Source organism: Bacillus rossius, chromosome 6 (genome assembly GCF_032445375.1).
Source record: "Bacillus rossius redtenbacheri isolate Brsri chromosome 6, Brsri_v3, whole genome shotgun sequence".
NCBI lineage: Eukaryota > Metazoa > Arthropoda > Insecta > Phasmatodea > Bacillidae > Bacillus > Bacillus rossius.
In genome coordinates, this window is record NC_086334.1 from 74,719,745 (window position 1) to 74,734,639 (window position 14,895).

General features: G+C 45.0%; 2 protein-coding genes across 2 annotated transcripts in view; both read right to left on the minus strand.

Annotated features, from left to right (window-relative positions):
• The window catches only part of LOC134533306 (synaptic vesicle glycoprotein 2C-like), a 387,375-nt gene that overhangs the window by 82,271 nt on the left and 290,209 nt on the right, over positions 1 to 14,895 (minus strand). The gene's annotated exons all lie outside the window — the stretch shown is intronic.
• LOC134533351 (tigger transposable element-derived protein 6-like) lies at positions 988 to 2,966 on the minus strand. Its single transcript, XM_063370872.1, has 2 exons — positions 2,890 to 2,966; positions 988 to 2,533 (listed from the first exon to the last, which is right to left on the minus strand). Exons 1-2 carry the CDS (start codon positions 2,898 to 2,900, stop codon positions 988 to 990), a joined length of 1,557 nt encoding a protein of 518 aa, XP_063226942.1. The 5' UTR covers positions 2,901 to 2,966.

Here is a 14,895-nt window from a genome sequence, read left to right on the forward strand (position 1 = left end):
CAAGTAAGGTAACTAATACAAATTTTAGAGAATATATTAAAAAATAATTAGAAACTTAATTATGATTATTGGTAACTGAAAAACATAATTTATGATTACATTTACTCAAACATTCCAAAATATGTTTGAAACTAGGATTTGTATTTTTTAAATTGCAAATTGTTTGGTGGTCTAATCCCTTTCAATATTAAAATAAATGTTTGGCCCATTATGACTAGTTTGACGTACGTCTCTTGTGAATGTTAACACTTTAATTGTAATATTTATGAGCCTGTATTTTTTTACAGTTTACCCATACAGCACACGTCATGTCAGGGACATCGCTAAAACCTTGTTGAGTGCCATGATCATCACACAAAAAGCTGTAACTTTGTTTATACGTTGTATTTACATTCACTATGTGATGTCATTTACATCTGATTAAAACATGTTTTGCACATTTCACCAACACAGAGATTCAAATATAATGTATGTTGTATGTTTCATCACCACCGAGGTTAAAATAGGAAATACTTATGTAACTTAGTATGCATGGGTTATGCACATATCTTTGTACCGATTAACTGTTATAACTTGCATGAATAAATTCTATTTTTTGTATAGGGGAGGTCGTGTAATTTGGACCACTTAAATTTAGATGCTTGTAAAAATTATAATATAATTTCAAAACTCTTCAAAATTTAGGGGCCGATGAACCATAACAAGAATTAACAAATCCTTTAAGTAAAATCCCATTTACTTTAATATAAGAAAGAAAATTAAAGATCTTCTAATATTTAGGTTACCGTGTAATTTGGGCCAAAGGCGTGTTATTTGAGCTTCATAGGTGTGTAATTTGGTCCAACCGAAAAAAGAAGAAAAATGAAATAGAAAACATTCTGCACTTCAAATGTATTATTAGTTACTCTTTCATGTATTTAAAAATGTAAAAAAAAAATCTTCAAAATGATAAATAAGCCTTTTGGCCTAAGGAATGAAATGAAATTTTTAGCATTTCACACAATCATCACAAAAGTAAAAAAGTGCATCTCTTAAATCTGCACACTCCTCATGTGACAAAAGTTTACAAGATTTGCACTGGATCCAATCTGTGTCATAAGTGTCACCACAGTTGATGCACATTGTATCCGAACTTTTTGCAATAAACACTTTCTTCTTCTTCTTTTGGAATTTTGGCTTTCCGTTAGTAAATAATTGTTTCATCTTCATTGAAGCAGTAGTCTTAGTTGAGGAACATGGACTCCTGTTAGGTGTAAGCGATTCCTTATGAGGCGTTGATGTCAGCACTATGCCTGAAACCTCCCGTCTTCGTCTTTTCTTTTGCTGTGGTGAAAATGAGCATGAAGGGAGAGGGCTTATTTCCTCTCCAGACACGTAACTCGTTACAGATGAACCAAGATAATCACTTGAACCATAAATAATGTCTCTGGAAGTTGTAGGCACATTTATTTCTGGTGGATGACAAACTATAGACAGTCGTACTTCTTCAGCATGCTCCATTTGCTCAGGAATCATCACATCTAGGGTAACAGGAGTAGGCTCAATTGGCTGTTCTTGCTCCTTGCTAGCTGGTTTTTGAAATGGACGATCAGTGACCGATGAAGCAGCAAAGTCAGCATCTGTAAACACGTGGCGATCAACTGGCCACAGCCCAGATTTCCTAAAGCCATTTATTGCAGTGTCCATGGAAGCAGCTCTAGGAAACGCAGCTCCAACTAAAGAGGCGATATGCTCAACAGTAAGTCGTTTTCCTGGAGACGTTCTGAGCTTTGTTGCAATTGCGGAGTCATAGTAGGTGTTCAGTGGCTTAAAAAAAGCCAAATCGAGTGGTTGCAAACGGTGTGTGCAATGCGATGGCAATGAAAGCATAATAACACCATTTTTTCGAGCCAGATCAATCGCATGTAAGCTCTGGGTGTGACTGCTGTGTCCATCTAAAATGAGAAGAACCTTTTCTGTAACGCTAGGTTTTACGTTCCGAATGAAGTGCAACATCCATTCCGTAAACACATCTGCAGTCATCCAACCTATGTCCTGACAACTGAAAATTGTCCCAGAGGGAGCACCAAACGCTAGAGAATCCTTCATTCTTTTTCTCGCATAGATTAGCATTGGAGGGATAAATAACCCAACAGCATTCATGGCGTATACTCCTGTCACATTTTGTCCTCTTTCGCAAGCTGTTATGCCGCCAACTTGGTGCTTCCCTCTTTGTGCAATAACTTTTTCCGGGCGTTGAACTACAGTATGCGAAGTTTCGTCCATATTAAAAATCCTGGCTGCTGTAATCTTTTCCTGGTCTACTATTTTTTCCAACTCATCGAAGAATTTGTTGACAACCGGTTTATTGAATCCAGCAGCTCTTGCTAAAGAAGTAGCTTCTGGCCGTCTCAAACTTAACTGTGGATGTCGTCTCATGAATCCTTCGAACCATTCTTTTCCAGCCTCTTCTTTTTCTTTATTGAAGCGAGTGCTGAGGTTATTTTTCTTTGCTATTTCGAAAGCTAGTTTCATAACTCCTTTCCTGGTTAATCTGTAACAAAATAACCAAATATGTTTTGCCACTCAATAAAAGAATAATTGAAGTCAATGTTTAAAAGACTTACAGTAAAGGGACACTCGTGACAAAAAATGCCAATTCGGGAAGCAACATAATAGGTACTATCTGTAGGCCTACTAGCACGGTGATTGTGCCTTATAGCTGGATAGTAGGCAAATTTAAAACTTTTCATAAATAATTAAAGGATAAACAAAGAGAATTTTGTGTTAGATATGTAGAAAGCAGCCATTCTCCATTTTATTACAATTGAGAGTCCTACAGGACCAACAGCTGACACTCTAAATTGTGGCTCCAAACTTACTGTAAGAACTTTACAAAAATATACACACCCATAACACATGTTTTCCAAATGCAAGAGATGTTCAACGATATCTTCTTCGACCTCTTTTGGCAGATCAAGGGGTCGGCATATACAATTTTAAACTGTAGAATGTTGTTTTATTCTTCTTTTCAGTGTACTCTTTGGGATCTTGAAAATATCCGCAGCTTTATTAATCCCCACTCCTTCTTCCACGGCATGTACGGCAGCAATTAAGTCTTCTTCCTTCCATTTGTTATAAATCCCCCTAGATTTACGTGCTTCTCTTGTAGTCATCTAAAACAATAATAACAAACCCGTTTTTAATTTATTTGTGCTCATTTTTAATGTATTCGTGTAATTTGGACCACATTCGTGTAATTTGGACAAGTGGTCCAAATTACACGATGACTGTTGGATCAAATTACACAATGACACAACTTGAACGCCATATTTGAAATCCCGGTAAATGTATTTTCATATACGTTTGTCAATACACATAAATAAAGTTTACTTTACGAACTTTAATTCTAAATCAAGCATAACTTAAATTGATGAAACTACTTCACTATCCCACGCTTGTAAAATAATTAAATTATTACATGAAAACTCTAAAAATCGTACTTACCTTCGTATTTTCCTTGTCGCTTCATCCACAAGCAAATAACTTTGAACCAGCGCTGTACTGGAACGTACGCAACTGCCAAACGTTCACGGTGCTGCTATCTGTTGGTGGCTCTGAGAAACACAGCTGGCCCGAATTACACGGACCTCCCCTATATATATTTTTTTGCTAAAGCACCAGCTTCCCACTGTCGTTGGGTTTTGATGTGAAAACCCCCTGTCTGCTTTGTCTTCGTCGGTTGTACTCTAGGCCGCTACAATTTCATCGCTACTCTGCTTCGGCAGTGGTTTTGCTGTGTTTTTTTGTTTGTATTTTTTCATGACCATGAATGGCTCGGGAGTCAGTTGGATCTACCAGCTTCACCGCGACGAGCTGATATGTTATCTTGAGGAGAACCAGCTTCCTGCCGCGGCGAGCGACACAGTCGCTGACATGCACGCCCGGCTCGTTCAGTTCATACGCGAGGTCAGTTACATCTCGTCTGGTGTTCCGTCGGCGCAAATCACACTGGAAGTAAGCCCGGCTCCCGATAATTCCTTTTCCCAAAAATTGTTTTTCTCTTTTCTCAAATCCCTTCCTGTGTTGAGTGGTAGTGAGCCTATGCCTATTTTAGATTTTTTTTACAGGCTGAGTGCCTCGCTAAATTAAATTTGGTGTCAGCTGGCACCTTTATGAAAGCTCTGCCTAGTAAGTGTACTGGTGTGTATGTGTCTAGGTTAACAGAGGCTATTATACAGAAGGTATATATTCATACATTTAAGATGTCGGTACTATGTGCTGTGTGTCTGCCGCGTGTCAAGGGCGCGTGTAAGATCAATTTTATTTTCAGGTTTCAGCGTCGTAATGAGTCTGTTACTCCTTATATTGATGAGGTTGTCACCTATTCCGATGTTTTGGAAATTGACACTGTGGTATGTTAGCTCCACCTACCACCTTTGATGCCTTGCATGCTTGGGGTAGTGAGGTAGAGGCACGGTTATTAGCTGTGTCTAAATACGAGGCTGAGTTCTCTCCCCCCTAGGTCTACGTCCGTGTCACGTGTTCGTGACCGAGGATTTCAAAGCTTACAGGTTACCTCAGACTTTCGTGGCAGTGATGCATACGATGCTGACTCTAGTGTTTTACGCACGTATGGAGATAATAGTTTTCAGCATTCTTCCTTTTCACCAGGCTGTCACGACAGCTCACGTGCACGCCGTTCGCCACCATGTAGGTTTGACAGTGGCTCGCATTTGCGCCCCCTTCTAGGCGGTGCAGCTAGTGTAATTCCTCCCGGTGGCCGTCAGTCTGCCCCGCCTCTTGATACTACGCAGCCATGTGGGCGCTAGGGCGGCGCTGCTAGTGTAATGTCTCCCAGTGGCCGTCAGTGCACCCCGCCTCCTATGACTACGCAGCAGTGTGGGCTTTGGCTGGCGGCGCTGTTGCCACCTCCGCTTAGCAATTAAAGGCTGTCCCAACATACACTCGCGCTCGTTGCGCAAACAGTTGTGTGTTTGGACATGTGACTAAGGACTGTGATCAGGCATGCATTGATGTTAATGCTCGTAGATGTTTTTCTTGCAAGGGATTGGGTCATTACCGGAGTAATTTTCCGGGAAACGGCCATTGGCTGGACGGAAGAGAGGTCGTTTCTGTCGCTTCTATTGAAAAGCCTCTAGCTCTGTTTTTCTGAATTTTATGCCTGTGTGTATTCACGAGCTTCTCTTTTCGGCCTTAGTTGATACCAGTGCTATGTGCTCGGCTATTAGTGAGACATTTCTTCAGACTTTAATTGAAACATTTCCTATGTTTTCTTTTCGTGTATTTTCTGAAAACCAGATTAATATTTTTGTGACGAATAGCGAGTGCCTTCGCGCAAATAAGTTTGTGGTAATTCACTTTAAGATTAAGCATTTTTCCTGGAATTGGAAGTTTATTGTTGTTCCTGGTCTTTCACCTAATTTTATTTTCGGTTTAGATTTTTTGAGCAAGACACGCTGTGTCCTGGATTTGGTCTAGCATGAGCACCTGTTTGACTTTACTCCTTCAGTAAAGATTCCCTTAATATCGCAGCCTTGTAATTCCGTTGTTTTTGAGTGTCGCGATCGCGATAGCATTGCTCAAGGACAGGCTATTGCCGACATAGTTCATGCCTTTTCGTATGTTATCACCTCTAAATTAGGAAGCTGTGACATTTTGCCCCTGTTAAAGGATGAAGTTCCCGTCCACGCTAAATATCTCAAGGTTTCTCCCCCTAAACTTCAGGCTATGCGTGACATCGTGGATAAGCTCTTAGCCGCTGGTGTAATTTCTCCTTCTACATCTGATTTTTGCACTCCTACTTTTTTAGTGCATAAAAAAGACGGTGCGAGCTGGCGTATGGTACACAATTATATTCCTTTAAACCATAAAATTGCTAAAGACGATGTTTATCCACTCCCCACTGTTGAGTCTGCCCTTCAACATCTAGGTAAGGCCTGATATTTTTCCGTTATTGACTTGAATCAAAGCTTTCACCAGTGCCTTTTAGATCCTAGTTGCCGCAAATATACCACATTTTCAACTCCTTTTGGCCATTTTGAATTTAATCGTGTGCCTATGGGTGTTAGTTTTGGCAGTCAGGCTATGAGCGGGATCCTCGAACATGTCCTATCTGATCTCAAGTATGATTATGTGTTTTATTATGTCGATGGCACCATTGATTATAGTAATACCTTTGAGGATCATTTTACTCAATTGACTGAAGTCCTTTCTCGTTTACGAGGGGCTAATCTCACTGTTAACCCCAAGAAGTTTACATTAGGAAAAATGTCTGTTAAATTTTTGGGTTATGTTATTTCACAAAGTACCCTCCTTATGGATACTGACAAGATTGCCCCTATCATCCAGTTTCCTAGGCCTGTAAATTTAAAGGGAGTCCGGCGCTTTTTGGGTACGTTAGGTTATTTTTCCAGGTTAATTAATAATTTTGCCTCTTTATCTGATCCCTTAAATGTCTTACGTAAGAAGGATTCAGTTTTTGAGTGGGGACCCGAATAAGAGAAATCTTTTCATGCGCTGAAGTCTTGTATGGCTTCACCCCCAGTTCTCATTCTACCCGATTTTAGTAAACGGTTTGCCGTTCAGGTTGATGTCTCGCATATTGCGCTTGGAGCCGTCCTAGGACACCTAGAGAAAGGCCAGATTATGCCCATTGCCTATGCTAGTCGTTCACTATCGGAGTCTGAGCAGCGATTAGGTGTCTACGAGAAGGAGGCCTTGGCTTGCCTATTCGGTCTAGAAAAATTCGAAAGTTATCTCTATGCTCGGGAGTTTGATTTATTTACCGATAACAGAGCCCTTAGTTGGCTCTTTAATAACCCTCATCAGCTGGGTAAGCTGGGTCGTTGGATTTTCAGGTTATCACGATTTCAGTTTGTCATTCATTATATTCCAGGTAAAGATAATGTTATTGCCGACTCTCTTTCGCTCATGTTTTACACCGATGAATTTGTGCCTTTGGAACCCTGATCATCTGATGCTATTAAATTTATTGCTGCTTTTAAATTTTTTTCCTGAATCCTACTTTAATATCAAGGAAAGTCAGACTCCGGACCCCCTCTGCCAGCAGTTACTTAGAGACCTTCATGATAAGAAGGCTGTTCCCTATGTTGAGGAGAGTGTTATGATGTATTTTACAGGAACTTCTGGCAGAGCCCGAAAAACTGTAGTTCCAGCTGTCTTGAGGCCTATGGTGTTAACCTATTTTCATGCATCTCTGTTAGGTGGTCATCTAGGAATAGATAAAACTTTTCGCAGAATTTCAGCGCACCTGTTTTGGCCCGAGCTTCATGCTGATGTTCGGAGGTTTGTTCGATCTTGTCTCGACTGCCAGATTTCTAAGCCGCCTCATAATTCTATAGTGAGTTTGTATGCTGCTGATCCTCCTGTAGCCCCCTTGCATGTCTTACATATTGATATTTTTGGTCCTCTTACACGTTCTAAGAAGGATAATGTATGTTTGCTTATTGTATTGGATATTTTTACAAAGTTTTGTCATTAAATTACCTCTTAGAAACATGAAGGCTGCTACTATCGTTAAGGTACTTAAGGAACAGGTTTTCAAGTTGTGTGGTCCTCCATGTATGATTGTTTCTGACAATGCCCCATGTTTTCAGTCTATTATCTATAAGAATTTTCTTTTTGATTGGGCTGTAAAGCCCATTTATAGTTCAGCTTATTTTCCGCAGGGCAACATGGTAGAGCGGCAAAATAGTATCTCAAAAGCATCCTGATTTCTTTCTACCTGTCTGATCAAACTCTTTGGGATTCAGACATTGAGTATATCAATGTCGGACTTAATTCTGCTCTTCATTCTGCTACTGGTTTTCCACCCTTGATCCCGTTCCTAGGCTGTGAGCTTACTGTTCCTTTACTGAACCAGTGGGGCTTGCCATCCCTCAACACCAGCCTGGATGCTCAGGCATTGGAATGTATACTCGACAAGGTTTCCTGTAATATTCATAAGGCCCGTAAGGCCGTTTCTGACAATTATAATAAGGCTAGAACTCCTCATGGTTTTAAGATTGGGGATTTAGTCCTTTGCAGGGCGTTTAAATTGCCTAAGTTGGCTGATCAGTAAAATGTGAAATTACTTCCTCCTTATGTCGGACCCTATTGTGTCGACACATTTTTGAGTGTCAACACCCTTTTGTTAAGGTGCTGTAGGCTCAAGTTTAAAATCCGAAAGGCTAACGTAACCCAGGTGAAACCTTTTGTTAAATAGATTTTTATGGGTTTGTTGTAAGCTTTTTTGCGGTATTGTACCTTTCAAATGATATAAGCCTATTGGCCTGTTGCTAATGTTTGTGTTCATAGAAACTTGTGTTTGAAACCTGTGCTTGAAACTTGAGTTTGCAGCTTGTGTATTGTTGGGTTTGTGCGCGGTGTTGCGGCTCCTTTTCTTTTTTTTAGTTTGGCGGTTTTTTTTCCCTCTTACCCTTTCTTGCGGTGCCCGACTTCCGTCAGCGATCTTCAGCTTCACCTCGCCGAAAGATGTCTCCGTGGGGCCTTCCGTTCGTATCCTCCTCCCTACTGGTGGTACCAGCCTATGAGAGCCCATCATGCTACTGCCCATCGTGCTACCATGAGCTTGCCTGGCGGCTTCCTCGTCGCGTGGAGGCTCGATGCTGTTACGCCGCTTCTGTGTCTTGGAGAGCGACTGTGTTGACTCCGGCTGAGTGCCCCTTGCACCGCCGTGAGTCCATGACTGCCCCTAGCCCTTGCATGACGGATCTTGTACATCGAAGTTGACCCCTTCGTCAGCCTGCTAAGGCACTGCGACTTGGTGCTCCCTGCTAGAGTTCCCTCCCATGCTTGGGTAGTTGCGACTCGCGGGGCCGCCTCGCTCCGAGCCCTTGTTCTGGGCTGATCACCGACTGCATCTCTGGACCTCTTACTCCGTACCAGCCGCTGGCTGTCATCTACAGCTGTTCTGAAGACCTGTTCTTCAGCATCCTCCGACCTGCGTAGCGTCTACGTTCGAAGCTATCTTGTTTATCGCCGCTGCGATCCTGAAGCTTGCTGTTAGATGCTGCTACCAGTCTCCGATTTCAATGTTATGAACTTTCTTCATCGTGTGGATCTTCTGGCTCTCAGGGCAGGGATACTTTAGGGAGGGGATTGAAGCAGTTGCTCCATTGTCCGGCACTGTACAGCATTCCTTCCCCTCCTTTCCCCTCCCCAATCCTTGCTTCCCAATCCGCTCCTACTTCCCCTTCCTACCCCCTCTTCCTCCCTTCGCCGCCGCCTCACCAGCACTCTCTGACGATTGGTTTACAGGGCCTATATATTCTCCAGCCTCTAGCTTATTCTTCTCAGTCGCTTGGTCTCTGGACTCGAAGGCTGTCACTGATGGGGTGGCGCTGCGTTCTGGTGTGTACTCGGCTGTAAAACTTAGCATCTGTAAATAACTATGAAGTCATATTCTTGCCTGCACGTTGTGGCCGCGCCATCATCTTTGTATTTCTGCCATGTAATGTAATGTTTCGTAATAGCTATCAATGTTGGACCCTTCAGGTCATTTGGATTTGAGTTTCTTTTGCTTATGCCGAGTACTGCCCGTAGCTTTGCGTAATATTTCTGCGGTTGTATATGGGCATGCCACGATGGTATTGGACACTTCTTGTCAAGCCGCATTATAATTTCTTTCTTGATTTTTCTTTCAGCCTAGCGGCCCATACTACTTGTTTGCTACTTCCAACGCTTCGCCACCATGTCTGCTTTACTTTTGCATTGTTTTAAATTCTATAAATGATTGTATTTATTCGTTTTCGCATCCCGCAGGAGCACTTTCGGAATTTCCCTGTGATAATTATCAACTATTATAAACTGTAACCTTTATTAACTGTTATAACTTGCATGAATAAATTCCATTTTGGGTATTATATATTTTTTGCTAAAGCACCAGCTTCAAACTCTCGTTGGGTTTAAATGTAAGGACCCCCTCGCTGTTTTTTCTTCGCCGTTTGTATTCTAGGCCGCTACAAACCCTTGACCGCGATCAGGGTGCGGTCCACCGCCCACGTCCACTGGTACTTTATTTTTGGTGATAGTATGTTGGTCATTGGTTCTGTCACTGTGGCAAAGTCTGGGATGAATGACCTAAGCCAATTCAGGAGCCCCATGAGACCCTGCAATTGTTTACATGTCTTGGGTACTGGCTTGGCCGCAATTAATTCCAGGTTCTCGGGTAGTGGCCAGCATCCGTCAGCACTGACAAGGTGCTCCAGAAACTACAGCTCTGCCTCTCTGACATGGCACTGACGTGGATTGCAGTTTTATCCATATCTGGCCTACCGCTCCAAGACCATGGATGAATGCTGAGCATGTTCCTCCCACGTGTCAGACATGACAATCACATCGTCCAGCTAGGCTGTGATGAAGTCGCCAACAAACCCATCCAGGACACGGACCATCATGGTCTGAAACATCGCAGGACCATGCATTAGGCCGAATGGCATGGTGAAAAACTGGAACCTTCGACCATCGGGAGCAGTGAACGCCGTCTTGGATCGGTCCTCTGGGTGGACTGGCACCTGCCAGTATCCGGACTTTAGGTCAAGTAAAGTGAAAATTTTTGCCTTCCCCAGGCCAGCCAGGGCATCGGCTATGTTGATTAGTGGCGGCGGGGCAGGAACAGTTACAGAATTAATGGGCTTAAAGTTCACACAGAACCTTAGCGAGCCATCTATTTTCTTTGCCATAACTATGGTGCTATTGTATGGTGACTCGCTAGGTTCTATGATTTCATCACATAACATGTCTTTGATTTGTTCCTTATGACCTGCTGCTCACCTGGACTGAACTTGAATGGTTTCACAAAGATAGGGGCATTTGGTCGAGTCGGGATCTTAAGTTCGGCGTACATCATGCGCCGCACGAGGTCCGCCTCTGCAAACAATTGCGGCTGCTGCTTCAACACCTCCTCGAACAGGGGCGCGTATTCGTGCGGCACTTCATTGCGAATCCCTGCCTGACCTATTGATGGGGACGTCGGGGGATGACGTGGGGGTCCAATGCCGTACAGAGTACGTCGCCATTGCCGGCCCATGTGCACCTTACCATCGCCGATGTCGATTGCTGCCTCCTCCTGGACTAGCCAAGGTAACCCCAGGATCAGGTCCTCGCGCAAGTCTGTGATCGCCAATGCGGTGTTCTGACAGAGCTTGTCTCTTACGGCAATTTTTACCTGCACGCACACAGACGTGAGCGCGTTTACTCCCTCCGGCCGGAAATGCGTGGCATCCGGTTCTGTGTTGGTAGTCGCACCTTTCACGGTGTCTGGTCGTGTGATGGCCAGGGCAGCAGCCTCGACATGGAGGTGGGTTGAAGCTGGTGTTTCCCTGGGGGTTGAAGTTGCCTTGGGACACCTCGTGCCCCGGGTGGGTGGCGGTGCCGTTGTCCACGTTCGACGTCCATCAGGGCTCAGTGTCTGCCTTGATTCCCATGGTACGGGTGTTGCCTTGCTCGTCCCTGCTCCCACAGCTGTGCATGGTGGTAGTTCTGTCCCAGCATCATCCTTTGGTGATGGTTCCGTGCTTATGTCAGAAGGGCCGGTCTCCAGGAGACAGTTTCCGACTAAGTCACTGTCCCTAACTGTCCATTTCCCGGCTGGCATCCTTCCCTCGCCATTTTCTCCAACAATCTGGCCTTGGTCGGACACTTGGCATGCAAATGATACTGCACATTGCGGCAGTATAGGCAACTTCGTGGCCGCCTGCCGTCTCCCCCTCTGTCAGGGAGCCACAACTACTATCCCACCGGGATGGACGGAGTTGGTCTCATATTTGTCACTGCAGGTTGGTTGTTGTCGGCGTGGATATGTATGAAACCACTGCCAATGCCTCCACTGGGAGACGAAGCCGAGGCCAACACCCGGAAGCACCCGAATGCTGTGCGTGTTACAGGGTGGGGGGAGGATGGGCGGACGAAGCGCGACGCACGGAGAGGGAAGCAGTGGTCGTCTGGCGAGCGAACGATGCAGACATGGGCAGAGGACCGGGTCGGAGAGCAGAGACTGGTGAGACCTAGAGCGATAATTGGGGAGTATTGCGAACTATTTAGGACAATCAGGGACATATTCTTTAGGACCAAGCGATGAGTGGCTGCTGAGAGAAGTTAAGAACCTGCGAGATGTACGCGAGTAGACTGTGCCGAGGGCGACGTTGAGTCAGGATTATGTGTGGTACTTCGCGAATCATACCTGTAAATGTTTACAATTGTAAATAAAGGTTTCAGTGTCAAAACATTGCGTATACCATCAGGCATGTCACCACAGTAGTGGGACGGACATAATGCCTCAGTCGCCAACATCTTAACGTTACTTTATCCCGACTATCAACAAGAAGGGGCAATAGCTAGTAAATCTTACAAATGTATCACTATACCACAGGCGCAGCCCGCACTAGGCGCCTGCACACCGAAACACGTGCAGCCGAGCCTCACTCTGCAGGTGCACTGGTGTTGTGCTTCAGGTAGCCCCATGTAAAGAGACTATTGAGGAGTTTATTTAAAAAATGTACCCGAACCTGTAAACTTTTATTAGTAGTGCAGATAGGAATTGTTTTTCCCCCTGCCACAAGGCCTGAACCCCGACCCTAGTGTTAAGCTTGGACAAGCATCGCATGGGGGGTGATATCCGCGACTACGACAAGTGGCGACCGACTTGTGTGGCCAGCTCATAGTAAATTCATGCTGAGCATTTATATGAGATGTTTATTAAATCCTGAGCGAGCAGGGAAGTGACACGGCATGACAGGCCCGAGCGTGGGAGACACAGCTAAGAGTGGAAGCCAGTGCGACAGAACAACGTGACAAGATAGTGTTGGATCGGGTTACGACGTGTCCCATGGCGCTGGTGCATAACAGGGGCCGGGCGGCTATGCCGGGAAGACAGTGACGGGAAGATAGTGAATGTTGATGCCACTGATAAGAATGTCAGGAAAGTGCAAGTGGTGTGACTTACTGCGCCGGACGATAACGCCGCGAGCGGGAACACAGAGAGATCGCGTACGTGTTTGTGGACACTGGATTTAAAGCCGAGTACGGACAAGTGTGGCGGGTACAGAGACCGCGAACTAACGTACGAACAAAGCAAGGGTAATAGGGAAATGGACGCACAAACAATGACCAGTGCGGGTGTGAAGAGCGACGAGGGAAATATCCTGGACAGCGGAGCAGGATGGCGATGAAGTTGGCCGAACATAACGAGTTTCCAGTAGTTCTGCAAGTAGCGCAAAGTTCGAACATGCTGCCAGAGTTTGCGGGTAAAATACACGAAAATCCACAAGTCTTTATCCAGACATGCCGGGATAAACTGAGTGACGTTCTGCGGAACACCTGGGCAGCTAGAGTGAGAAAACAACTGCATGGGCAAACTTTACTTAGGTGGTCTAAACGGGTGATTACCTAACAGACTGGGACAAATTCTAACGGGCGCTCGAATGCTGTTTCGATGAACATCTCGCGCGGGCACATTTTAGCAAAAAATATATAATACCCAAAATGGAAATTATTCATGCAAAATATAACAGTTAATAAAGGTGACAGTTTATAATAGTTGATAATTAACACAGGGCAAATCCTAAGGCGCTCCTGTGGGATGCGAAAACGAATAAATACAATCATTCATAGAATTTTAACAATGCAAAAGTAAAGCTGACATGGTGGCGAAGCGTTGGAAGTAGCAAACAAGTAGTATGGGCCGCTAGGCTGAAAGCAAAATCAAGAAAGAAATTATAATGCGGCTTGACAAGAAGTGTCCAATACCATCATGGCATGCCCATATACAACCGCAGAAATAATGCAAAGCTATGGGCAGTACTCGGCATAAGCAAAAGAAACTCAAATCCAAATGACCTGAAGGGTCCAACATTGATAGCTATTACGAAACATTACATTACATGGCAGAAATACAAAGATGATGGCGCGGCCACAACGTGCAGGCAAGAATAAGACTTCATAGTTATTTACAGATGCTAAGTTTTACAGCCGAGTACACACCAGAACGCAGCGCCACCCCCACAGTGACAGCCTTCGAGTCCAGAGACCAAGCGACTGAGAAGAATAAGCTAGAGACCGGAGAATATATAGGCCCTGTAAACCAATCGTCAGAGAGTGCTGGTGAGGTGGCGGGGAAGGGAATAAGAGGGGGTAGGAAGGGCAAGTAGGAGCGGATTGGGAAGCAAGGATTGGGGAGGTGAAAGGAGGGGAAGGAATAATGTACAGTGCCAGACAAAGGAGCAACTGCTTTGACCCCCCTCCCTAAAGTGTCCCTGCCCTGAGAGCCAGAAGATCGACACGATGAAGAAAGTTCATAACATTGAAATCGGAGACTGGTAACAGCATCGAAGAGCAAGCTTCAGAATCGCCGCGGAGATAAACAAGATGGCTTCGAACGTAGACGCTACGCAGGTCGGAGGATGCTGAAGAACAGGACTTCAGAACAGCTGTAGACGATAGCCAGCGGCTGGTACGGAGTAAGAGGTCCAGAGATGCAGTCGGTGATCAGCCCAGAACAAGGGCTCGGAGCAGGGCGGCCCTGCGAGTCGCAACCACCCAAGCATGGGAGGGAACTCTAGCAGGGATCACCAAGTCGCAGTGCCTTAGCAGGCTGACGAAGGGGTCAACTTCGATGTACAAGATCCGTCATGCAAGGGCTAGGGGCAGTCATGGACTCACGGCGGTGCAAGGGGCACTCAGCCGGAGTCAACACAGTCGCTCTCCAAGACACAGAAGCGGCGTAACAGCATCGAGCCTCCACGCGACGAGGAAGCCGCCAGGCAAGCTCATGGTAGCACGATGGGCAGTAGCATGATGGGCTCTCATAGGCTGGTACCACCAGTAGGGAGGAGGATACGAACGGAAGGCCCCACGGAGACATCTTTCGGCGAG